The sequence below is a fragment of the Cyanistes caeruleus genome, chromosome 8 (genome assembly GCF_971803275.1).
Source record: "Cyanistes caeruleus chromosome 8, bCyaCae1.hap1.1, whole genome shotgun sequence".
Taxonomy (NCBI): domain Eukaryota; kingdom Metazoa; phylum Chordata; class Aves; order Passeriformes; family Paridae; genus Cyanistes; species Cyanistes caeruleus.
This window is the reverse complement of record NC_141708.1, coordinates 27,212,070-27,238,565: the sequence shown is the minus strand read 5'-3', so window position 1 is coordinate 27,238,565 and position 26,496 is coordinate 27,212,070. Positions and strand designations below refer to the sequence as shown.

The following is a 26,496-nucleotide window of genomic DNA, read 5'->3' as shown; positions in this document are numbered from 1 at the left end:
GGCTTTGGAATCAATGTCATACAACTCAATCAATCAACCAATCAGAATCAGCACTAAAATATGTTCAAATGCCCAAATGACCTTAGGAGGATTTCTTCTTTCCCTGTAGCTATAACTAAACTTGATATTTTACTCTTGCCATTGTGAGACTGTGAGGAGTGGCCAACATCAGATATGATTTATATTTACTATGAGTATTTGCTTGCATAGCCTTGTTCCTACATTCATCACTGTTACCTTTAGTAGGACTTCAGAAATAAACATCTCCAAGTAAAAGGTAATTCAGTGATATGATTTTATTTACTCACTCTGAAAAAGAAGAGCTGTTTTTTCTCAGTAATAGCTGAATTCTATTCTTCAGATATTGTCCTTTTATCACTTGTACACAAATACCTTCATCATGCTATGGGGATGTGTGTTGGACTTTCAAAAATTATATTCTTCAACTAGAATTTATTCAGAGGTTAGCAGGTTTGGTTGATTTGAGGATTTTTATTTAATCAATTATGAAGTAACTATTTAGAAAAAATTCTCTTTAGGAAACTATGATAAATGGATTCCCAAGACAAAACAGACACAGGCATCAAATATTCCTGGGTTTAATATCCAGTCTAGATTTCCTTGTTACCTGGACAAATCACTTAGGAATAGTGACTTTGGTTTGGATTGCAAAGGAGTTTCTTTATCCTTTCAACTCTCGTCAGATTAGTGTCTTGGAGGGTCTTGACAAACTTCATAGTGAACTACAAGTTCTGCCCTTTGTGCCTTAATGAATCTGCCCTGTGGCTGTTTCATTTTTACTCCCTTCTCTGCTTGCACCAAGCCTTTGTCCCTTCCTAAAGAAGGAAGCTGGTTCCTCAGATTGTCCTTCAATGAAGAATTCTGCCTCCCTTGCAAGCAGCTGTGGCAGCAAGTAGTAAATACAGAATAATGAGGCTCCATATTGTGCTGCAGCAAGGATTTAGACATATTTATCTTTAAAACATTTGCTTTTCTTCAAACTCCCAGAAAGCATCTCAAGTTTGTAAGTCTCAGGCAAGTTTACTACTGCAAGACAACTGACACAAACTACAACAAAACACAATTCAGTTTTAGCTGTTTTGTTGTATGCAGTAGACAAATATTCCTTTAGGGAAAACAGTGAGCATTTTAAGAAGGCAAACTTCATTAAACCTACCTGCTTCCCTCTACTCTAGTGCTTCCACAAGGACACACTTAAACTTGCTGGAAAGAAACACAATGACACGGAGCATATCCATAACTTTTTGACTCTGCATCAATTGAGGAAAATGACAGAGTAGGATTTAGCAAAGGATTACACCTATATGTGGAGGATTAAAATTCATGGAGGACTAAGATTTTCCTTTCCAATGGATAATAATGCTGTTTTGGGATACAAAACAATTACTAAGACTCTTCTTAAAATTAAATTCCCACATCACTGTTCATTATGTATATTTGGTATCTCTATGAAATGCTCAGTCCTGGCTAAAGGCAGGCTGGCATGATTGTCTGACACTTCTCAAATTATTTCTGCAAAACTAAGGTGTAAATAACTAATAAATGATACGCCTTCCAGAGATTAAAAAACATAAATTCTTACACAGCTCTAGCAAAAGACAAACAAAGTTATAAAACCTACTTTTAAACTTGACTAAAGGTTGAGAGAGTTGGGTTTGTTGAGCTGGTGAAGAGATAGCTTTGATGAGACCTTAGAACAGCCTTCCAGTACCTAAAGAAACTACAAGAAAATTTTACAAGAACATAGTGGTAGGACAAGGGGTAATGTGTTCAAACTGAAAGAGGGTAGGTTTAGATTAGATATTAGGAAGAAATTCCTTACTTTGAGGATGTGAGGCTCTGCAACACACTTCCCAGAGAAGCTGTGGATGCCCCATCCCTGGGAGTGTTCAAGGCCAGGCTGGATGGAGCTCTGAGTAACCTGGGATAATGGAAGGTGTCCCTGCCCATGGCAGGGGGTTGGAACTAGAGGATCTTTAAAGTCTCTTCTAACCTAAACCATTCTATGATCCTATGGACACCCCCAAGACCCTCTCCCTAGGGCTGCTCCCAACCCCTTTTTCACCCAGTCTATATTTGTGTTTGGGATTGTCCTGATCCACATGGAGGACCTTATATGTGGCCTTGTTGAACTTCATAAGGTCTGCATGGTCCCACCTCTCAAGCCTGTCCAGGATGGAATCTCTTCCCTCCAGCATGTTGACTGCACCACACAGCTGGGTGTCATCAGCAAAGCTGCTGAGAGTGCCCTCAATGCCATTGCTAACAAAATGTTATGTAGTGCCAGTCCCAGTCCAAATGTCTTTATTACGAGGTGTTTATAGAAAGAAGGCTGAACAGAAAACACGCAAGGCAACACTGCTGTATCACTGCAATTGAAATAGTTGTTTGCCGTATTCTCAAAGGACAAGTGCTACAATATGGATTGCAACAGGGGGATTTTTATTCTCCCCTGCCAACCAAGTATTTGTACTCTGTGATTATAATAGAAGACAGAATAAACAGGGCTACTGCACTGGAGAAACTAAATAGAGAAAGGCTTTGGGAATTATCTGATTTCTTGATTATCCTGCTGACCTGAATTTTTCAAGTACTATCTTTTTCTCTCTGTCCTTTCTTTTGATCCCTGCAGAAGACAAAGGGCTGAACTTGATACTGGCACATATTTTTGTCTTCTACTAAGGAAGCTGTGTGTATATATGCAACTTAGTGATGTATTTGAAGTGCTTAGGCCTGATCTAATGTTTTCTTGATCAACTAGTACCTTTCTTTGATGTAAAGAATAATTGTGTTTCCAATTAAAATAGTGAAACAACTCTTTTTAAATAATTGATTTTTATCTCTTGGAGAACATCTGAGTTATATCCTCTAGTAAAAATCCAAGGCCTACAGGAAGTCCACTAAAATGCTAATTTATTCATTTTACCATACACCTTCTCCTGATTATATATGTAGTTTTATAATTTATGCCCTAGCACACTGCTCCAGTGTAAATATTATTCCTTTATTTTTTCTCACTCTAGACATTTTTATTGACTATGAACTTGTTTCATTAATGAGTAAGTAATTTTAAAGTCTTCTACTTTCCCTTAACTAACCCTGCCTCTCTAGTGATTTCTCCATGTATTTATATTTATCTTTTAAATTTTTCCTTGTCCTTAGTGCTTCACAAATTTTATTCAAATTCAAGCCACTTTAATCTGTTCTTCACAGCCAAAACAAGCTCCTTTAGTTGCATCACTTCTATTACACTGATCCAGTTCTGATTAAATGGATAGCTACAGGGAAAAAACATCAGAAATCTCCATTCCACTAATAATCATAATTAACTCTTTGCAGAGCAAGTGTTTAAAAATGTTCGAGCCACAAGACTAAGAAGAAATAAAACCAACCCAAACCTAAGAACACCTGATCTCATTTGCTTGAAAGAGTTTTATCTCAGACTCTCCCTATCCACTTGCTATTAGTATGGGATTATTTTTGTTAGTTTAGGCAATGTGTTGAGCACAGCAATTTCTAGCTGGGCAAGATGCCCATTGATGTTAATGATGTTATGCCAACTTGCACTTTGCTGCAGGAACCTGAACCATAGATGCTGTGATACTGTCATTCAGTATATCAAACTTAACATTTTGCTTCAATTACAATAACAGCCAGAACTACATTTTCATTCTCTAAGATCAGAGTATTTGTCCAGCATTTCATTGCTGCTAATGTAGAAACCCAGGGAGTGCACTCTGGTGGTTGAGGACTGCTGTGGGCAGATCTTCAGCACACAAAGTAATCTCATCCAGAATTCCAGGCACTCCTGGGGTTCACCTCTTGCTACTGGCACATTGGTTTTAAATACACCCTGCCTGTAATAACCTCACAGATGTATTCAGAAGTAGTGTCCTCCTCTATTGTCAAAAATACCCATTTCCAATACTGCAATCTTCAGACTTGGCTAATGAATTTTGTTGTAAGTTATTAGCTGATTAAGATACAAATGCTTCAATCAAGTGGTTTATGAAATACTTCACAGAAAGCAAAATACCTTTATTCAGGCAGACCAGAACTGGCGTAGAAACCAGGCATAAGGTATAAAGGATCTGTGGTTTAGTTTTTCTGATCCTTAATTTAGTTCCCAAGAGACTCTTGTTCAAGCTGCCAGGCTTCTGGTAATCAGCTCTTGAGGGCAACTCAAAATTCAGCATCTCTCAGTGGGAATAATGAAGTGGCCATACTGATATAGGAGTAAATGCTTATTTAACCATAGAACATTTCTGCTTAGTTAGAGAAGTCTAACCCATGATATCAGAGGACAACTGAAATTTTACTTCACAGGTACAGAAACTTCCCTGAAATTAAACCTATAGGAAGCTTACTTGTTGTTAAACACTGCATTATCAGATACTGATATCAGATGCAATGAAACAGGTCCCTTCCTGTCTCTTTTTCTCCTCTATATCCTTATTTTCCTTTTGGGATAGACTAGGTTGTTTTTCTTCACCAAAATTCTAAATCTGCAGTAAGCATACAAACCACCCTTTGCACTGATGATGGCATATTTATCCCCCAAAGATGATCAACAATAAATGGAATTTGAATTTACTCTGACTTTTTTTGCTTGTTGCCTTTTTACATTCTTGACTGTTTTCCCTTCTAGAGAAGCACATGCCAGGTTATTCAGAAAAGTTTGGCATACCTATGACCTCTTATTTGCTCCACAGAAGATGACAGTGCAAGATGCTCCTCGTGCCTTTCCCACAGTGGATGTCCCAGATCATGCCCATTATACAATTGGAGTTGTCATTCTTATAGTGGGGATTACAGGAACTCTGGGTAATTTCCTGGTCTTCTATGCTTTCTGCAGGTACATTTCTTTTGAATGTCTTTTTAAATATTCAACTGTATGAACTTGAACTGTATCCTGTGCACTGCAAACACAGTCCAGAAATAATATCAGACTACTTCACTGGCAGGGTAAAATGCACCAAGAGACATTGCTGTAGGGAAGAGTGGCAATCTGCCATTTCCCTCTGACTTCTTCCCATTAACAACAGCCAGAGCAAAATTGTTAGCAAGATTGCAAAGAACTACCCAGGTATTCCAAGCAACAGAAATGCAGCCAAAGCAGAAATGTTACAGTGACTTTTTTTCTACTGGCTAACTATGTCTGCATTGAACTGATGGGCTGGTTTGCACCTCTGTACCTCACAAATCTGCTCTGTTTTAGATGCTTCCTTCCTCCTGTTTCTTACTAGTCAGTTTCTTTCTTCCCCCTTGTTCATTAGTGTCCATGTCCCATTTTTTCACATTTTCCAACACTTGGATTGTTTTCTTTTAGCTAAAGCCATATTCCTACTTTTATATCTGAGGAAAGTTGGATCTCTGATAACAATGTCATATGCTCACCATTCCTGTTCACTCCTCATTCTGTGTCTGATTTGTCACACTGGGGCAGAGCATTGACATGATGTTTAAGCCAGTGAACTTCTACTGTGTGATTGGTCTTTAGGCACTAATGTAATAAACCAAAATAACAGTAACAAATTATAGGATAATTTGGCTGTGTTAACTTAGATCACTGAAGTGTAGATGAAAGTTGTCTTGGTCTCAAGCCTGTATTTATGGGCAGTAGGTTTCAGCACATTCATTCAGAGTAGATAGCAACACTTAAATGAGAATGACAGTGGCTTTAAGAAGACAAAAAAGGTGTTGGCACGCAGACCAGATATGTGAGGAATAAGTACATGAGCCAGCTTAGCTCTTTGGCTGGTCCCATATAGGATATCCAGTTATGGCACTTACACTGGAGGACACAGCTTGTCTTCATTTGAAGGTGATATGAAGACAGAAAGAGATACTGATAGCTAAGTAACGAGTACATCAGAAATTCAGAAAATAGTTTAGGTGCTTACAAAGCAGCTTCAGGTAACGGCAAACCATAAGAGAACCAGCCGCATGAAACAGAAATGTGTTCAGTGACTTCACAGACTACAAACAAATACACACAACTCCTAAGCATCTACTAGTAATACCTCCTTGGTCCTAAACTGACAGAAAGGGGACAGTGGTCCTAGTGATTGATTCTGGGCCAGTACAAAAAAACATGGTTTATTCACCTGTTTTTCAGTTATGTCTAAGACTGAAATTGAGAAAGGAGCTCAGTTACACTAAGCCCCGAAGTGAAGAGCTCTTGGTTGAGTTTTTATGTGTACACTTTAAAACACGGTACTGTAATATTATGAATAACAAAAACAGGCAGAATACACTGAAGGCTGCTTACTGCTCTTTTAAAGACATAGTCTGGGCCAGTGAAATGAGTGTCACAGAGAACTGATATAAAACAAAGTGCTTGATGTGGTTCATAGTGAGTTTGCTTAATCCCTGTTGCTTAACCAGATCCAGAAATCCATAGTGTACATCAACTTTAACTTCCTGATAATTGTAGACATGCAGTGCACTGGTTAGAATATTTAAAGAACATTGTGATTTATCCCCATCATTGAGCAGGTTATCAAAATTATCATGTAAAGTGCACAGGAGTATGAGGGTGTAAAACTGAGCCTTGCTTGCGTTCCCTCATGAGGGAAACGAGAAGCACTCTGCTTTAGCTTTCCATGGAGTGTTCCTTGGTATTTGCGAGCTCACAGGAATGAGTAACAGCATAATTAACAGTGCAGCAGTGTTTAGCAACATTTCTTCTGATCTCTGTAGGAGTAGGAGCCTTCAGACCCCAGCCAACATACTCATCATCAATCTAGCTATTAGTGACTTCCTGATGTCTATTACACAGTCTCCAGTTTTTTTCACCAGCAGCCTCTACAAACACTGGATTTTTGGCGAGAAAGGTTTGTATACATTCTTTCTAAGGTTTCATTATGTATGTTCTTACAATAGTGGCAGTTAATCTATCTACCCTCAGGTGCTCTTGCAATATTGAGAACATTTCTCAATATTGTTTCAGTGTTGAAACATTTCTTTGAATATTTGTGTCTGTATGCAATAAATACACTGCCATCATGAGAAGAAAATTACATTAATGAGACAGATACAAAAACCACATAGGGCCATACCGCTGGCAACATGAGGGACAGCACTAACCTTCTTGCCATTGTTCTTGTCCGATCACCTCATGACTTACTGTCAGAGTCCTCTGACAAAGAAGCACTCACCCTCAGCACACCAGCTTAAAAGTCCTTCTAAATAACCTGCTCTGGGACTTGGATCTGGCATAGGTGAGGCAAGAAAGCCTGGAAAACCTGATTTTTCACAACAGAAATGTTAACACTTCCTGTGTAGTACGTAAATGTGGAATGAAGGTGCTTTCATTCTTCCACCGTAACTGTTATAAGAGGAAGACTAGTCTGCCTTTTGAACAGGTACTGACAGAAAGGAAACTCAGAGAAGTAAAATTGCTATTTTGATCTCTGATGACCAATAGCGTATTTTATTTTACTTCCATTAAGTGTTCATTTGCATACATGTTAAAACTAATCCAAACCACTGCTTTTAATCATTAGGTAGTTTGAACAATTAAAATCACTCATTAATGTATTCATAGTCTGAATATTTACTTCAGCTAAATTAGTCATTAATATATTCATATTTACTTCAGTTTTGCTGCCCTTGAGATATGAACAGTACCAAAGTAACTATATCACATTGTTAAGCAAAACAGCTGCTTCTATGGGACCTGCAGTAAAACTGGAGTTGAACGAGATATTAATGGACTGCTGAAATGATCCCCCTAGAAACATCAGAAATCAATGAGTGAAAATATGTTAAGTATTACTGTCTCCGGCAATTGAAGCAAACAAAATCTTTGAAGTTTATCTCCATGGATAATGTAATTAGCAAGACAGACAGCAGCTTTGAAGTAGCACTGTAACTGCAGGAAAACTCAAGTTTCCTGCAGTACAAATTCCAGAAGACATTAGGCAGACTTGAACTCTCCTAGAAATAATTAGCACGGATAGATTAATTTCACTGCTACTTCTGTCATCTTCATTGCAAGGCTGTGAGCTGTATGCCTTCTGCGGAGCTCTTTTTGGCATTACATCTATGATCACTTTGACGGTGATTGCCTTGGACAGATATTTTGTCATCACTAAACCTCTGGCTTCTGTTGGAGTGACGTCAAAGAAGAAGGCCCTAATAATCCTGGTAGGAGTCTGGCTGTACTCTTTGGCTTGGAGTCTCCCACCCTTCTTTGGATGGAGTAAGTGAACTGGAATAAAACTTTTTTGCCCTCATAGTATTGGATTAAAGACCAGTTAAAGGTACAGAAGAGGGCTGAATTAACAGCTCACATACGAGACTTGAATAGACCAATATGAAAATAAGAGATTAAATACATGTTGAAACTGAAGGTCTCTAATCAAAAGAAAATAAAGCAGTGGACATTACAGCATATTATATGACAGTGGCACTTTTCCTTAAGCATATAACTTGCTGCATAAAGAACAGTAAATAAATTTGTGGCCAAAATTTATGAAGAATGTGCCTTTTCATTATCCCGTGTCTACTTCCATTGAATCAAATTCAACAATACATAAGTTAAATACATGTATTTGTGTTATTTCTGATGAATTTTCATCCCCAAAGGTGCTGTCTAAGACAACAGTGTCAATCTAATTATTTTTTATTCACAGAGAAGATGAATACAGTCTGAGCATTTGTGCCAAGAGATCTTCAGTAAATCTTGACTGTGTTCTGGATGGACAAATTGCACTTGGTCCACATTCTCCATTCAGTCACTGGTGCTGTCACTAGCTTCCAATAAGCATGGCATTTAGTAGTAACTAAAATGCCTTTGTAAATGTGACTGTAAATCCTTTTCACATGGAAATTGGAAACATTCATACAGCACCTTGATCATTGCAATTTGTGTCAAAGCCAGTTTCTGTTATTCTTCCTCACTGGAATCTGCCTCACTACCATTAAGTTTGTTTCCCAAGAGGCACCAGTTGCAGTCACTAAGTTGGAACGAACTCATCATTCAAAACCACAGCCCACCATTATGCTCCCTAATTCCAGAAGAGAATGTCTGCCAGCTGAGGTGAGAACATAGACATGTTTGACTCGTAAAGGCTGCAACAACCAACTCAGGTACTGAGTTGAGAATTTCAGCAGAGTTTTGTTACTGTACCTTGCTGTTGTATTATTGCCATTCTGGTCCCCCTAAACATGAAGCATGCTTAAGCAGGCTAACTGCAATACTCACAGAAGCAGTCTTTAGTTGAGTGAGGAGCTGTTACAATAACAAAATGACAATATGGAGTTAGATTATAGATTCTCAGTTGAAGAAGGTGGAATAATTGCTTGAAGTGTGTTATTATCTTGTAATTAGATTCTAATAGTGCCCACAGTATGAACTCTCACACTGTAATTAGATGCATTTGAGAACATCTGGTGCAATATTTTTACAAGCGGAACAGAAAATAGCAGCGTAAACAATTAAAATTAAAATTCCAAAGTAAAAAGACATTGTTATTGCCAATTTATTTACTTAACAATTCAAAACAGTTCCTTTAAAGAGAATATATTTTATTTCAGGCAGAACACTAGGTATGTATGGTTTTTGTTTTTGGGGTTTTGTTTGTTTGCTTTTGTTGTTTTTTTATTTCTATTTAGCTTTACTTCATGACAAAATAATTTATAATTTGGACTACACAATAAATCTTTCTCCTTTGCCCAGTAAATTTCTCTTATCTGCACACACTTAGAAAAGTGGTACGTAGAGCAATTGGTTTGACTCCTTAGGAAGAAAGCATTTTGACAGGAAATGGAGATATTTAAAAACAATACAGGCCAAGACTGTCCAAGATCCAAACAAGTATTTGGAGAGATTCCCTTTGACTATGATAAGTTTTAAACAATATTCAAGACTGAAGCAAAATAATTCAGTTTTCCGAAGCCTTAGACGGCTAAACATAAATACAATGGGGAAACTAAATAAAAGAAAATATAAAAGTGCTTTACATTAAGATTTGTTTATAGTTTTAAACCCTTTTTTCTCTTTCAGAGAATAGGACTAAACCTCATGTTATTCTGAGTATCTTCTCTAACTTCTGCACTCAGAATAACAATCACTTCATGGTTTATGCCTTCTCCTGTCTTCCTTTCTAGGTGCATATGTTCCTGAGGGTTTGCTGACTTCCTGTTCCTGGGACTACATGACTTTCACACCATCAGTCCGTGCCTACACAATGCTGCTTTTCTGCTTTGTCTTTTTCATTCCTTTGATTGCTATCATATACAGCTATGTCTCTATCTTTGAGGCTATCAAGAAGGCCAACAAGTAAGTAGCCAACAGTCCTAAATTTTTATCTTTCTCTTTAAATGACTGTTCTCTTAAAACAAAGAAAGAACAGAAGAAAATTGAGATGTTTCTCACATTTATTTTGTAAGCACAACTGAAACAGAAAACTAAATGAGAATTCTGTCAATACTCAACATGTAAGAAGTATGGTTCTCAGAAGGGCTATTCCTGAATTTAGGCTTGAGCTTATCAGTATTTTATCTAATGACTCGGAAAAATGTACAGAAATTAAGCAACCGGAATGAAAACAAAACAGGACCTCAGAAACACCTAATGACAGTGTATCAATAACTATTTCACAGAAAAATTGATGGAATTGAACTTATAAATTTAAAAACAAGAGAAAGGGGTGAAAAGATGATTAAAGATTTAATATTAGGACTCTGAAACAAAAAGCTGTTACTTCAAAAGTAAAGGGCAGCCTGCCACTCCATGTGCCATGAGTAGGTACCAGTCCCGTAGATCCCAGCAGATCTGGTCACTTAGATCAGAAGTACAAAGTGACAGCAAGGTAGCAAAACAGGACCCAAGGAAGCAAAGACTCCTCTAACTGTCTTTAACTCAGCATTATCCAACTGGCTTGATAATAATAGCAGGCTTGGATACCTGCTTTCTGTGGAAAATCTTTTGGTACAGGGGTATTTTTTCATTGAAGCACATGATTCATTTTGCCATTGATTAGTGCAACAGAAGTACATTGAATTGTGAAGGATGGGTCACGTACTTGCATTAACATGCAAGTCAGAATTGCATGAGTTTTAGCCTAAAGTACCAAAAGAGTAATTGTTGTCCCACTTTATGAAGCTCTTTGCTCACTTCCCTACCTTAGTTTTTTTGCTGTTGTATGTTTATTTTCCCTAGGTCTATTCAAATATTTGGATGCAAACGTGGAAATAAAGAGTTCCAGAAACAGTATCAGAGGATGAAAAATGAATGGAAGATGGCCAAAATTGCACTGATTGTCATCTTGTTTTTTGTCATTTCCTGGTCACCATACTCTGTTGTTGCTCTGGTAGCTTTTGCTGGGTAATTATAAATGTATCAGCAAAGGAATATTCAGTGAAAGCCAAAGATGTGGAATTGTTAAAGACAGATGAAAGTCAAAGCTACTTGTCATGTTTGATGTCTGAAGCATGTCCAAAACATTCACATATTTAGGAGTGATATTTAATAGATGGGGCAGGTGTTGACTGATTTTTGCTAAGTTTGACTTTAAGAAAATTTAAAAAAAAAAAAAAAAAGAGAGAGAGAAAACAAGAATACTATTACTGACAACATAAACTGCCATGCTGAAGATTTCTGAATGCATTTTCTATGCTAGGATATTTGAACTATCTGAACTTTATTTAGCACCAAAATGCTAAAGAAGGCACTCCAAAAAGATCCTCCCAGGGGCTGATTCTCTTTTTTCTCTATTTCTTTTAATCTATAAAAGTATATTCTTTTTTTTTTTTGTGACATCAAACTGCTGGAATTCCTTACATGTATAAGCAAGCTCAAACGTAGTACATACATGTGTTGGGAGCTTTTTGATACTGGATATAAAATATCATGAATATAAATCATTGTAGCATGTTCTTTATCTATTTAATTGTCAGTATTTTATACAGTAATTTAAATGAAAGCATGACAATATTAAAACATGTAGCTTGACACCAGAAAGTTGATACAATCCAGACAAAAGTAATGGATTGGGAATCCAGATGCCTTGGCTCTACATGGTTATTTCTCCCACCTCAAGGTGTGAATTTTCCTGTGCTTCAGTTTAGCCTCTCTAAAATGTGTGTGACTATCTGTTTTAGGAAGGCTTGTCACCTGCAAAACCTCACCTGGACAATTCCTATGACAGTACTAAACACTTCTCTTTGTATTTTTCAAGTCAGAGAAAAGTAGGTGCTCCTATAATTGGCACACAGCTCAAATTTACTTAGGACAGAGCATTTTTTGGGAGACAAGGGTGATTTTTGTTACACATCCAAGGAAGAGGCTATTGCAGGGCTATTGTCTTGAACACTGCTTAGAAAGTCAGTTTCCTAAATACAGCACTTCTAAAGTCTTAGGTTTAAGAAGAAAAAATACTGAGGAAAGTGAATTCTCTCCCTTTGCATGCAGATGGGTAATTCTTAGCTGCAATGAACATTTTCTCCATGAAGGTAAACATGTTCCTCATTCAGAAACACAGACCCTTTGCATGTGTTAAAGTGTCCCACTTCCTGTCAAAGGAGAACTTAGGTACTGGACATCCTACACTGGTGACATGTGAGCAGTCAGAAACAGAGGAGAAGCAAGGAGACACAGAAATGAAGCACAGCTACCTTGCAATAATGTAAGAGACTTCAAAGAAAATCAATTAGGAGACGCTTTAAGCTGACCACTAAGTAGAACTGTTGCACTGTCTAGTATGATTCAGCACCTGCCTTAGGAGGATCAAGTACCTGCTGAACTTGGCTTCTACTTCATGTCTCACACTCCCAAAAATCTGAACAAATTAACAATTTTATAATTTTGCAGTATGTTAGAAATTAGCATTTTCAAATTTTGCTTATAAAGATATCTCAGGAGCAACATAGCTTCATTCAGATTTTTTCAATTTCTGAACTATGTCTTTTAGGCAATCCTACCTGGATTTTTCAGAGAGTAATATATCAAGTCTGGATGTCTGCTGTGAAATTTTATTGCAAGGGATTTAGATAAAATCTCACTGCATGCTACATGTGGGAGGCAGATACGGAGTGTGTGGTGTAGTCAGTCTTGGACTAAAGACAACTCATCTAACCGAGCAAAAATGTGTGAAAAAGGAAGGAAGAACCTTAATTCCTTTAGAATTTTTTTTTTTTAATTTTTTTAGAAGTATTTTGAATGGGGAATGGTGAGCTAGCACACAGTCATGGTCACTAATATTTTTGTTCTACAGGTTGCATTTTCTGGGAATGATTAGCTTAAACACAGGAATAATTAGCTTAAACACAAGGCTTTGCTTGCCTTTTGTTTCTCTTAGCTGAACTCTCCATCAGCCTTACCAAAGCATTCTCTCAGCTCAGGGTCAAAATCTCCATTCCAGTAAGGTCACACTGTGTATCCAGAGTCTGTGAAGATTTATACCTCTAATCAATGTTTTTAAAGTATGATCAGGAGAAACCATGCTGAAATTGCACACGGAGAACATCCTTATCAGAAAAAAGCCTGAAGAGGTGAAATGGCATCTCAACACTCAAGCAACTGACAAAATGGGTCCAATATTGCAATTGGCAAACCATTTCCACCTCATCACAGAGCATATATATTCCCGTAGTATGATGAAAAGCTTCCTCACCAGGATGTTGAGGCCTTCCTAAGGGCTGACATTGTCCCTAGGTTAAACAACATGAGAATTACCACAATCCTGCATCATAGTAGAGAAGTACTGCCAGAGAAGCCCCAAGAAAATCATATTTCTCAGAAATACAATTAGATGGATGTTGATTTTCATAGGCAAAGGATGTAGAATTTGTTCTCACTGTTTTGGTACAGAACTTCCCTTTTGCTCTGTCTAGAGCCTTAAAGCACTGTCTTGGCATTGTGTAACTGCACAGACAATGCAGAACTCAGTAGTAAATACATGATGTGTTTGTATTACTTTAGGTATTCCCATGTCCTAACACCTTTAATGAACTCCATACCAGCTGTGATTGCCAAAGCTTCTGTCATCCATAACCCCATCATTTATGCCATCACTCACCCCAAATACAGGTAAGTTCACACTTACAAGCTATGTTTAATATAGCAAAGAAAATCTGAGAGTAAATTTATCACTTTTAGGTCTTTTTAGGTTTAGTACCTGACCTCTCCCTTACCTGCTCATTGTAACTCTGTAGGACAGCATTGCCCTCCCCAGGAACTCTCCTCAATGCCACAGAAATGTCAGTGGAATTTGTACTTGGAACAAATTACTGAACAGATAGTAGTTAGAAATGTTTATGGATACTGATCTGTATTTACCTATAGCATGATAAAAGTTGGAAACCTTTCCATCTCAAAGGAAAGCACCATCAATTTTTAACTGTCTTCATGAGAGGCAGACATTGGGCAGTGCTGCAAATAGCACTTTGTTACATTAACCAGGCCAGTGAAAGAGGCAATACAGTGAGCCAAACCACATCTTCCCTATTTTCTGTATCCTCTTCATGTTTCTCAAGGCTTTCATACTTCAGGTGGTATTTCCTCTGACAGGTAACATGAAAGGTCATTACAACTCCAAGTTCACATACAGGCAGTAAGATTTAACAGATGGCAGCAAAGCCACAGATAGGCTGTTGTTTCACCACTTACAAAGACCTACTGAGGATAGAGAAGAGGTGGGCAGGAACATCTACGTGGGGAAGGCTGGCAGGAAGAGTAAAGCTAGACCAGAGTTTCCCAACACTGCATATGAGCAAAGTAATGCAGTCATATAAATGCACATTCTGTACAACTCTACAGATAGCCAGCAGATGTGTAAGAGAAGCTAGAATAGCTGCTTAGGGGAAGATTAAAATAATTCATTATGTAGTACTTCTGTGAGGTTCAGTTTAAAGGGATAGCATTTTATTTTTGCCCTGATTAAGCTGAAAGCAGATAAAACATCATTTTAATAGCTGCCTTCAGTTCCAAGAGTTATATTTTAATGCCTTTATCCCTGCCAAGCAATAAATTTGAGTTCTGCTGAACACTGTGAATAAGTCATCTTGCAGGATGATTGTAGATGAGATATCTGATATCTGGAAAACTCTTTTTGTACCCAGTAATTTTCCAGTCCATGCTGTATTAGTTCATCTCTCTGAATAAATTCATTGTTTATGATGATTGAATTTTTGTGCTAACAGAAAAGAAAATCTGACTGGTTCTATCTCCTATCCATTAGAAGAGCCATTGCAACATATGTTCCTTGCCTTGGACCCCTACTGAGAGTTTCTCCTAAAGACTCACAGTCCTTCAGCAGTTACCACTCCTCCAGACGAGCGACCGTAACCAGCCAGTCTTCTGAGATAAGTGGGCTGCAGAAAGGAAAAAGGAGATTGTCTTCTCTCTCTGACAGTGAATCAGTAAGGGAGACACTTCCCATACACCCATTTTTAATTGCAAAGCAATTCATTTTCATATAGAGTCTTTCCAGGTGGTAGTTTCTTTAGATGAAATGCATTATAGTGCTTGTTATAGAAGCTCCAGAGAAAGTGGAGGGACAAAGCAAAATTAAAGACAGAAGGCGGAAGTATAAAAGTAGAATGCAAATAATTTTCTTCTTGATGATTGGTGACACTGAAAGAAGAATGGAAAGATGGAACAACAGGAATTTTAGGAAGTGTTACTGATAGGTAAATATTTATAAAGCCTTACCTATGGGTAACAATAAAGGAAGCACAGAGTCAAGAGCTCAGTTGAAAGTCTGATCATACTTTTAGGTAGAGCTTGTCCGACCACAGATTTGCAGACTGGACACAGAAAAAAGAAGCTGCTGTTGTACAGAGAACAAAATAGTTCTCTAGTGAAAGCAAGGTGGTAATGAAATAGATAGTTTTCTGAAAGTGGAATTGATTTGGAAACATATTAATCATCAGATTTAGACAAATCAGTAAAACCATTACAGAATCTTTCTCACAGAAGACCTCAACAGCTTGCTGCTGGCCAGTCTCAGCAAGCAAAACAAATGTTTTACACAGCTGCTGAAAACAGGGCAAGTCTTTGGCATCCAGGCTCCCTCCTGTAACTCAAAGTAATATTAGTAACTAAATAAGCATATTAGTTAGTTCACTGCAATAATTTAAAATTAAATTTCCAAATAACTTAAAAGACAAAATTTTCTTGGCAGTTCTTTTTCACAGCCAGGATAATAACCGTATCTAAACCAGCCAAGCGCTGAATTCTGATAGTTGTTTTTTAACAGTGACATTTCAATTTCTTTGCCCTCTCTGTTCCTTTGACTTTTCAGTCCAATCAAAATGAAATTCTTCTGGCTGGTAGCCTCCTGTCAGGTGGAAGGTTTTAAAACCTAATAGAAAAGGAACATCTTTATATTGCATCTGTTACACTGCGAATCCTGATTCTTAAAAAAACAACAGACTCCCTCAGTAATACGGTTTTGTTTTCCCACTAAGTGGAACAAAGTTGATAAAACACAAGACTCCTTCCTGAAACAAAATACTTCTAAAGGACTGATTCTGCAGTCCAGAGACATTTCCTTCATTTCTGCTTCCACCCAAGCCACTTTGGAAACTTTGGCCCTAATTCCTCCAAACACCTGTACTTCCTAAGTGGGTAGTACCATGGAAACACTGTCTCCTTGGAGCTACTAAAGGCATCAGAGAAGTTTCAACAATAGATTGTAACAAAATACTATTTTCTTTCAAATTTTGCAGTGCATCCTGTGGAGGAAAAAAAAAGTAAGCTGAATTTTAGACACAACAGACTTGATAATTTAAGTTTTACTTCTTATAAGCAAACATTTTATGAAGCTATATATGGTAGAACTTCTGTGAAATGTCTTTTATACAATACCTGTCTCTTTTACGATTTCTGTCTAGGTAAAAAAGGAGCAAATTGGATGAAAGTCAAAGGTACCTAGAATGAATGTTTTTGCTGTATTAATTTTAGGGCTGTACTGAAACAGAAACCGATACTCCCAGTACGTTCTCCAGACTTGCCAGAAGACAAATTTCCTATGAAACAGATAAAGACACAACTCAGGCTACTGACATAAGAGCCAAACTGACAAGCCAGGATTCTGGGAATTGTGGGAAGGTAATAGACTGTGTAATACCTAAATTCTTGGACAACTGACAAGTTAACAAATCTGTACATTGTACCATAATTAATCATGAAGGTTCCTGCCAAGAAGAAGCGGATAACCTATGAGTTAACACAATGAGTAATGACTTAGATGCTGTAAAAGGTCATCAGCTTTTTATTCCTGCCTGGTTCATTATTCAGCTGTCTTCATTGCATTTCTGCTGCTGTTTTAGAGAACTTAGCATCTGAATGGAGAGCTGTCTTGTGTTTGGTTTTAAGTGTGTATTTAGTAATATTTGTCTTTCACTGTCCAAATTACTTGGTCGATGTTTCTGTTGTCTCACCATTTGCTAACAAAGGAACAAATTTGCTAAGATGTGAAAAACAAGGCTATCTTTAATATATCACTAATTTTTAGTCAATCATCTGCTGTCCTCTTTTTCCCTATGTATTCTGCATGTCAGATATTGTGACATACCTTTATGCCATTTATATCTGCCTTATCTGTGTTCATTTTTCAGACAGCTGTAGATGCTGATGACATATTGATGGTGGAATTGAATGTCACAGAGTACACGGCTACACCTACTGTAAGAACTATTATTTTAATATTTGGCAACAAAAACTAATGACAATCCCAGTCCCTGAGCACAAATTAAGTTGTTTTTGAGATGCAAAAGTTACACTATTCCCAGCACAACACAGAAAACATGACCACAAAGGGTAGACCATTGCCGAAACTAAGCAGAAGGAGAACATAGGTACTACAGGATTCTTCTGAAGTCCAACTTCTTCAAGGAACCTGAATATTTTCTTGAATTTAATAAGTCCTCTGATGAGGTCTGTGATTTCCTTAGTGGAGCATGGAAGCATTAACTTTGTGCCATCTTTATATTAATGATGTATATGGTAAGCTGAGACAGCCATTCTGATGGCTGTACCTCTGAGACAGCCTTAGTCCTGCGGCAAGGACTGCTGTACAAAGTTATGTTATTAACTGTTTAATGTTCTCTGTTCTGGGTTGCAGCAATCATCTAAAACATGCAGCTTGGAGGAAATCAAGGTCAGTTTTTGAAACATGCCATGTAACCTACTCAGTAGGATGTTGTATGTCGTATTAGTGTCTGCTTGTTCTTCATCTAACACAGCAACTGCATATGGGTAAAAATATCTGACATCTCTCACAAGTGAGTCAACTTGCCTTAATTCTCAGCAGGCACGGAAATAAAAGAGCTGGTGGATGAAAACAAAGTAGTTTTTTTCTTTGCAGCACTAACCCAAATTTAATACAATCACCTTAAATTGTCTCTTTATTGTTAGGAATGATCCTTATGAGCTATTGTGAGCCCCATCCTAATTGATTTTTTTGTACTATGCAAGCAACAGCTAACATGGTTTATTATCAAAAAATGCTAGTTAATCTTTCCCTCAATTTTTACCTCATTATGTAGTTTGCTTCCCCCTTCAAATTATCCATGCTGTTAACACTACATTTTACATTATCTCTTGCCCAAGACCCTAAGCAGTCCCTCTTTATGGAGAAACTCTTTATCCGATTGAACAGGCTGGCTGAGCATATTCACAGTATTTCTCTTAATAGTTGAATGTGTTGTCATTAGCCTGGTCTTTCTTCAAAGTAGACCAGCACTTAAATAGCAAATGCAAAGTCTTTAATGCTTTAGTACATTAGCTTGTTTAACAGGTGGGGGATTTTTTTTCATAAGTTATTCATGAAATATTAAAAAATGTTCACATCTACTTTTCCCTACATCATTTAAGTCTGCTTCTCAGTCAGCCATGGGTAGTAGCAAATTGCTAAATATATGTCATTTTTTATAGATGATTCAGTGGGATCTCCTTGTAGATGTTTGTGTGGTCCATTTTTTGTAAATCTTTGCATCCTTTAGAAAAGTGAGAGCCTGAACAGTATTGGACAAAGAAAAGGAGAGTCTCACCAGGGATCATCTTCAGCCCAGATACCCAGTATTACAATAACGTGCAGCAGTGTCCAAGGAGTAGAGCTGCCTTCTAGATACAACTCTGGTTTCCTGTACCCTAAAGCCATCAGTCACAAGCAGAACAAGAAGTCCAGCAGTTGAGCGGTGCAAGTCAGAACATCACCTTAGCCAACAGCTCTGGAGCAGCTGTGGACTGGCTGAATCCAGAATACTTTCCTAGATTGGTCTGAAATGCTCCTACAAAGACACAGCACAAGTCAAGCAAGGATAAAAACAAGAGGAGTGATCTTTTCAGCAACAGAACTCTCTCCAGTGGATCATATCTTGATCTGAGTCACACTGTAATTTCAATATTTCTTCTTTATGCAGCTCATGAAAAAATTTCTTTCATTTGGACTTTATTCTGCTCATGTACATTCCCACCAGTACAGACCTTACCTAGAAGTCTTCTAGGATTAACTTGAGAGGGAAAGAAGTATGATAATTCAAAACTGGCGTTGTTCACCTAGTGTATTAACTTCAAAATTATTACAGAGCTAAAGCTGAGAAATTTGGGGGGAAATGTACATTATTTCCTGAAGATGGTTTCTTCATTATTTTGAAGTTTCTCAACCAAATGTAAACTTAATTACACAGTCAGTGATCCCTTCTCTCATTAATGATACCTTTCCCCCCATTTTCTTCTACAATCCAATGAAAGGCAATGCACTTTAGCAGTAATTTGAAGCCTCATAGCTTTATTTTAATTTCTGAGACAGGGAAAGAGAAAGCAGTAACACTTGAGGAAAAGGTTATGGTCCTTTCCATACTTAGCTTCTTTTCCAACAGTGGCTTAAGAGATGATTTTAACCCGTTCTCAGCTAACTTCCCCAGAGCTATAGGAGATTATTATAAAACTCCTTCTGACTTTCCTTTAGCAGGTTTCATGAGAAGAATGCAGAATACAAAGCAATGTTTGTACTGAAATGTCTTATAGGTAAGTCAATATATGTGTTTTCTGATACTTCAAAGCTGTTTACCCTTTGATGTGCTTTTCTAAAGTAAGTATTGGGAAGAGAAGGTTTAGTTCCCCAAAAATTGTTGTTCTAGCGATGTATGAAATCCACATCACCCCTACTTTGGCATTTTCATTTTCCCCTTTTCTAAGCAGCAGCATTTGTATAGCTGAGGGTTTTCTTCCACAGTGACTAAATCCACAAGATTGTACTTCTTTCCCCTAAAAGGAAAGGGGAAGAATTCTATCAGTATTGACTTTCAGCTTTTCCTTGGTGTCTCTTGGACTGCGTAAGAGGAAGTGAACAAAATTCATTTGCAATCATAGCAGTCAATCCAAAGTGGGGCTAAGCCCAAAAGAACAGGGCAGAAAGCGCTGTTGAAACAGTTCTTCCTCATAGGCCCTCCAGCAGTTCTCGCTTTGGTTGCAATAATGGAGGGAACCCAGCAAAGCATTTTGTCCTGAGTCAATCGATTCTTCCCTGTGTCACATCAGAAAAAGCCATGAAATCAATAAAAATGTAATGAGCTTATTATTTTGAGAGGAAAAATCAGTTGGTTAAAATCAGAAGGTCAGGGGCATTGCTTTGAAGTAAACTACTGGAAACTTAGGTCAATCTGGGGTTTATTAAAAAGAAGGTTATTAAAACTAAAAATGAAGGAGACAATGACTTCTGCAGCAGATAAATGTTAGATCAAGAAAAAAGTGAGGCATTCAGGCTGGTAATAAACTGCCAAAAGCAACACACTGTTCAAAATCCACAGTGTTTTCATATAAATGAAATCATAGGCATCAGAGATGGAAAGGAGTCGTTAGAATCTCTCCCTTCACTTACTAAAACAGGATATTGTCTCCCACCAGAGGACAATATTAAACTAATATAAACAGCTAGCAATAAGGAGAAATAAGAGAGAAAACATCTTCAAACAGGAAGCAAGTTTAAAGATATTCCTCAAGTCTAAGGAGTTATATTATGACTTATTGCTGAGGCTTTTAAAAATATTTAAAAGCATGGAACATGTATTTCTTTCTTTATTATGAAGGCCAATGACAGTACTAAAAGATGGGAAGAAACATTAGCAAATGCTGCCTGTTTCATATGGGTCACAATGGACTGAACCTGTCAAGAAAACAGGTCCAACTCACACATGCTGTTTAATGTGTTAACAAGGAGTGTATGATACGTGTCACTAATAGCTAGATCCTTTACCCCAGTCATGATTTTGTTCCAAGCAGTATTCTTCAAGACTGCACTCTGCGCTCTTCTGCATTCTCTTCCACTTTTAGAGGGTATAAAAAGAATACTTCCATGGCTAGAAGAGCTTTATGAATCCACAGCATGTTGTTCTCTGTATCCTTCAACTCCAACATGTATTAGAGATTACTTTGTATCTATAAAAAGAACTACAGCTGTTCATGCTCATCTACTTACAAGAGACTTGTAAAGCATATATTAATTAGGGAGAATTTGTATGTGAGCACTTCAAAACCCTTGTGTGTACTCTCTGTGTAACTAACAGCTTTGCCTTCCCTTCACCTCTGCTGTGTCTATAAAAATCATACAGGGGAAAGCCTAAAAAATTCATCTCATCTGAATATCTCTACAAGTGGTTCACACTGTAACCCCTGCGGCATTTGGAATAAATCATTATTAGTTCATATTTCATCTCATCCTAGCAGATTTATTTGTGTCCTGTATCCTCCACTTGGCAGCCATTCTCTTGGTTTTGCTGTCTCTTTACACCCTTCAACACAGATGACTGACTGATTGGATTAAAATAATTCAGGACTGAGATGATTCACGTTTCAGTTAGAGTCAACTGTACAGGCTGTTCTGCAGAGACCGCCTGTAGTTTACCATGCACTTGGACATGTTCCAGTGACTTGGAGTGTGAAAGGACTAGGGCAAATCTGAGACACTTCCCTTTGGCCTTTTGTACTCCAGCAGCTGCTCACAGAGCAGGCTGCTGGCAAAGGCAATGGCAAGTGGTGCTGGGAATTAAACACACAAGCTCTGCCCTTTCATGGGGGCACAAACTCAGGCTTGGGTCACCAGCAAAACTGTTTGGTCTGATCATTCAAGCAATTCTGCAAAACTGCTGAGCAATTGGTCACTACTGCTGGACCTGCAAAAGACGTGCCAAGAGCCAGTGTAATGAACGGCTGCTGCAAGCCAAGACTGAAGGACTGCATAAGGCAGCAGCCACACGTTGCCAATCTTTCCAATTTTCACATACAACCAGGGTCTTACTCCCTGTGTTTTCACATTCCATACTTCTGGAAACTTTTTTACACCCACCACTGAATTTAAAAGTGTCATCATAGAACATGACATTGAGTATTGACATTTCACACGTTCTCAAGTAAGACAGAATAGCAAACAGTATCTTCCTTTAAGTAATGTTCAAAAACTACAGCAAGCTTGACATTCAGAAGTAAACAAAGACACCTTCAATGCTTTTCTGGGTGTTTCTAGAGATTTAGGGTGTAACATAGGTAAGTCATCATTCCCACATGTGCCCATTTTCCTCAGGGCACTTGGTGCCATTTTTTCCTCAGGCCATCCCAAGAAGTGCCACCACATCCCCTCATCCTCTGATCCCTCAGTGAAAGGTACTGCTGTCCCAGTAACCCTGATGGGGCACCTATCTGTCTCTGCTGCTGAAACCACTGCTGAGAGAGGGCCCCTATCTGCAATGCAGTGTTAGTATCAAACAATGGTATTTCAGTGGCTGGTAACAAGTATCTCTGTTGAAACCCTTGTGTTTGTAGCCTTGGAGTTGCTATTGTCATAGGAATATTATAAATAGGTTTATATAAAAGCAGTCTTGAAACAAGTAAATAAATTCTTATTAGTGTCATTCTGAGCAACTTTAGACATGAGCCACAATCCTGTACACTAAATGATTACTGTGCTTCCCTTACCCCCTCGAATTTATAACCTAAATGCTCATTTTCAAATGTATGCAGACTTCACAGCTGAGAAGATTTACAAGCTGTCCTATTTACTTCCCTTCTAAGGGGAACAGACTGAGCAGATAATCAGCGTAAGGCAGATTAATAAAGGCAGAAAAGTTTCTCCACAGCAAAACTAGCTTAACAGTCTGATACAAACCAGTTATAAAAGTTTTGTTTGTGTTTTGTAGGAAAACACTTATTTTAGTTGCAGTGGTTCTGGCAGCACCAGGGCTCTGCTGGAGACACACCATAGGAATTCTATATACCCAGCTTGCAGAGCAAAGAAAATTCTGCAAGAGTCACATCAGTATATGAAAATGCCCACTCACTGAATACAGAGATGTCAGAATCACATGATACTAGACTAAAAAGACTCATGGTGCTTGGTTTGCAAATTACCCGACAAACTCTTTTGGTAATGAAATATGCTCTCAAAATCAAAATTCACCTGAAACTGGGTGTAAATAGTGGAACTATCCCAGTGACTGGAAAAAAATTCACCCCTGTTCAGAGCAAACTTTTCTCCCCTACCCTAAAAAACTTTAGGGTTTTGTTTTTTGGGGGTTTTTTGGTGGATTTTTTTGTTGGCGGTTTGGGGTTTTTTTGTTTGTATGTTTGGTTTTTCTGGGAGGGGAGAGTTGCATAGTTTTAATTTTTTTGTTTTTATTTTTTTTTTCTTTTTAAACTTAAACAGCTGCAGATTTATTTTATGTAGATTTAATACCAAAAATATTAACCAACCCTTGCCAAGGAGACTTTATATGGGAGAACCCGTTTAAGACTCACTTTCATTTGGCTTACTGCAATCCATACTCAGCCATAATCCACCAGATCTATGACTCAGAAGTCCAGCAAAAATGGCCTAAGTAGGTCTTCTGATGCTGACTGTAACTTGAAGTATAGGTAGAATGTACAACTTTATCAGGCTTGAGTCAAGCCTTAAGTATGGTTTAGAGGAGAGAGAGCTGCAGCTCTGGTTAAGCTGTGCTAGTGCACAGACATAACCTGAGAGCAAAACTCATCATGCACATAAAAATGTAAACATGACACCTATGTAAATAACTTGCTAAGGAGAATTTTTGTGGGGCATGTTTTACCCACAATGTAAAAGCAAATCCATCACTCATTTCCCTCAACATTTACACTTCACTGTGACTTCCACAAGTGTGCAAGAAGATGGTTTGGAAACACGCAAAAATCTGAGACTACATCATTGTATAGAATGTGGTCTCCAATATAAAGTTCCATAGAGGAACATTTCCTGAATAGGCCGCAGGAGACTTATGGGCATACTTACAATTGCTACAATGTTTTCCACTGACTGGAAAAATAAAAAGGAAAATCTATACCCTTCCACACAGTGCCATGCCTGAAAGGTTACAAAGAATGTGACTGTACCTCTAATGTAACAGCATTTCCTTCAAAAGCCTCAGTACTTCAAAAATGGACTAAAACACACCCAGATGCAACCTTTGCTGTAAAACTGGTAAAACTGCTTTCTTATTAAGTTTTTCAGATGCCTGAAGTTAATCATATGCATAAATACTTACACAAACCCGCAGGACACACAAGTGAAATGAAGGAGTTAAGGTTATGTTAGGTCAGTACTAAAAGTTAGTGAATTTTTAAAACATTTTTCCAGATTAGTATTTGCTGCTAACAGCATAGATCACCACATTTTTCTAAGCTGCAGATTTTTTAAAGCCAAGATTAATACTGATAGGCGAGCTTAGTTGTAAATTTGATTTGATGTAGAAAGCAGCAAGCACTTTGGCATAGCAAACTCTTACCAAGAGGAAGAATGACAGTCCTGAAAATAATTAATAAAATGATGAATCAGAAGTTCAAGATTTTTTTTCCATGTATTTGGTGTAACCTTGGGAAAATTACCCAATCATCTTATATCTAAATATTTCTGCCTGTGAAACAGAGATAGTATGCTCTTCATCATCATGTGGCTACTCCCAAACAACTTTTACAGTTTGTTCCAAGATTCACAACTAGAAATAGAATTTATTTTTTTCCATTTATTTTATTCACATTTTCTTCCTTTACTGAACAGTTATCAAAACATCTACTCTACACTATCACATATAAAAGACAGATTGTTACTGAAAGGGGATAAGGGTTGCATAGGCATTCTTTTTCTTAACAGAAATAATTTACAGATGCCCACCACAGACTTCAGTTGTTGTTTACAGATAACAGGAGTGAAGTAGAATCAGCAATTTTATTTTTATGTTGTAACTAAGAAAAAAATGTAGTATGCAATTGTGTACATGTTTTTGATCAAAAGCCCTGTATGAAATATAAATTGTCTCTTGGAGTGAGCAAAGTCAAACAGGTGGTAAAATCATTTTTAGGATTTTCTGCTCTATTAATGGGGCAGAAATTTTTCATGGAAGAAGAGAATCCTTGACCAGCAGTGTCATCCGGGAAACAAGGGTAACATGAACTGGGGAAAGCACTACAAGATCAAACCAACGAGATTTTCACAAACTTCCCTGAATGTTGCCTAGAATGAAAATCAGAGAACACTGTATGGTTTAGCTTGCTCTGAACATCAGATAGTTGTTTCTGCCCTGTCCAGACCTAAGTTACACTTTCAGGACCAACTTCTACTCCATGCACAAAAGAGTTCAACTGATATCAAAGGATTTAAAATAGGGCAATTCATTAAAGCTTGAACTCCAAGAGCTGTTAAGAATAAAGTGAGGCTCACCATGAAAGGCAGGAAAGAAGGCAAGAGTAAGACTATACTCATAAAAGTTTATAGAAGCATTTCTAGTGGCTGGAGCACATGGCTATTATCACATGCCAGAATATCTAAGGTCCAGTGCTGACCTGCAACTTGGAGGAAATCAGTTCTCATCAGAGTCCCAGCAGTATTAATATGCACTAGACTGGTCATGGTTGTAAACACATAACCATAGAATAAAACATGATGTTTTCAGCAATACCTCTTCCCTCATCTGTCTATATTAGGTATTAAAGAAAAAGGAAAACAAAAAAGAGAAGTTTAAAAACAAAACAAAATGTTTTTCTTTTTGACAAAAAGTTTAAGATCTAAATTTACTTAAGTTCTTTCCCATTGTGACTGCTCACCTTCATCTGCTGCTAGTGGACACGAAATAGAAGAGTAGATTCAAATCACAGCAGCAGAGGTTTCATGCCAAGAAGGCAGAAGCCTTTATTTCAGGGTTTTCAGCCCCTTTTATAAGGTGTTCCGCTACAGGTTTAACATGATTGGTAAAGGGAACAACACCTCTCTGGTCCCATTGGTGGAACAAGAGAAAACACTCAGGACATCTGTACAATATTGTTTTGAGAACCAAAAACCTATTTACAAAAAACAGTCCTTGAGAGTAACATGTTCTCAGGAAACTTTCCTTTGGGAACGGATCAGCCACTAACAGGCTGAAAACTCTCTCAGGCTCAGAAAATCATGTCCACGTTCATCCTCTTGTGCACACTGCAGAAATCCTGCTTAGCTCAGTCCACATCTCTTAGAGATT

General features: G+C 37.8%; 2 protein-coding genes across 7 annotated transcripts in view; one reads left to right on the top strand and one right to left on the bottom strand.

Annotated features, from left to right (window-relative positions):
• OPN4 (opsin 4) overlaps nucleotides 1–21,684 on the top strand; it is a 41,444-nt gene extending 19,760 nt beyond the window's left edge. The window contains exons 2-12 of one of the 2 annotated variants that reach the window (XM_023930061.2): nucleotides 4,734–4,876; nucleotides 6,724–6,857; nucleotides 8,024–8,227; nucleotides 10,138–10,309; nucleotides 11,192–11,356; nucleotides 13,952–14,059; nucleotides 15,210–15,390; nucleotides 16,937–17,083; nucleotides 17,593–17,661; nucleotides 18,099–18,134; nucleotides 18,979–21,684. In XM_023930061.2, coding sequence (XP_023785829.2) covers nucleotides 4,734–4,876; nucleotides 6,724–6,857; nucleotides 8,024–8,227; nucleotides 10,138–10,309; nucleotides 11,192–11,356; nucleotides 13,952–14,059; nucleotides 15,210–15,390; nucleotides 16,937–17,083; nucleotides 17,593–17,661; nucleotides 18,099–18,134; nucleotides 18,979–19,170 — 1,551 coding nt within the window. In that variant the 3' untranslated portion in view covers nucleotides 19,171–21,684. The remainder of the gene's footprint in view (nucleotides 1–4,733; nucleotides 4,877–6,723; nucleotides 6,858–8,023; nucleotides 8,228–10,137; nucleotides 10,310–11,191; nucleotides 11,357–13,951; nucleotides 14,060–15,209; nucleotides 15,391–16,936; nucleotides 17,084–17,592; nucleotides 17,662–18,098; nucleotides 18,135–18,978) is intronic. The other variant, XM_086900908.1, reaches the window with a different exon arrangement.
• Nucleotides 1–26,496, bottom strand: part of WAPL (WAPL cohesin release factor) — a 134,982-nt gene that overhangs the window by 101,223 nt on the left and 7,263 nt on the right. The window lies entirely within an intron of this gene.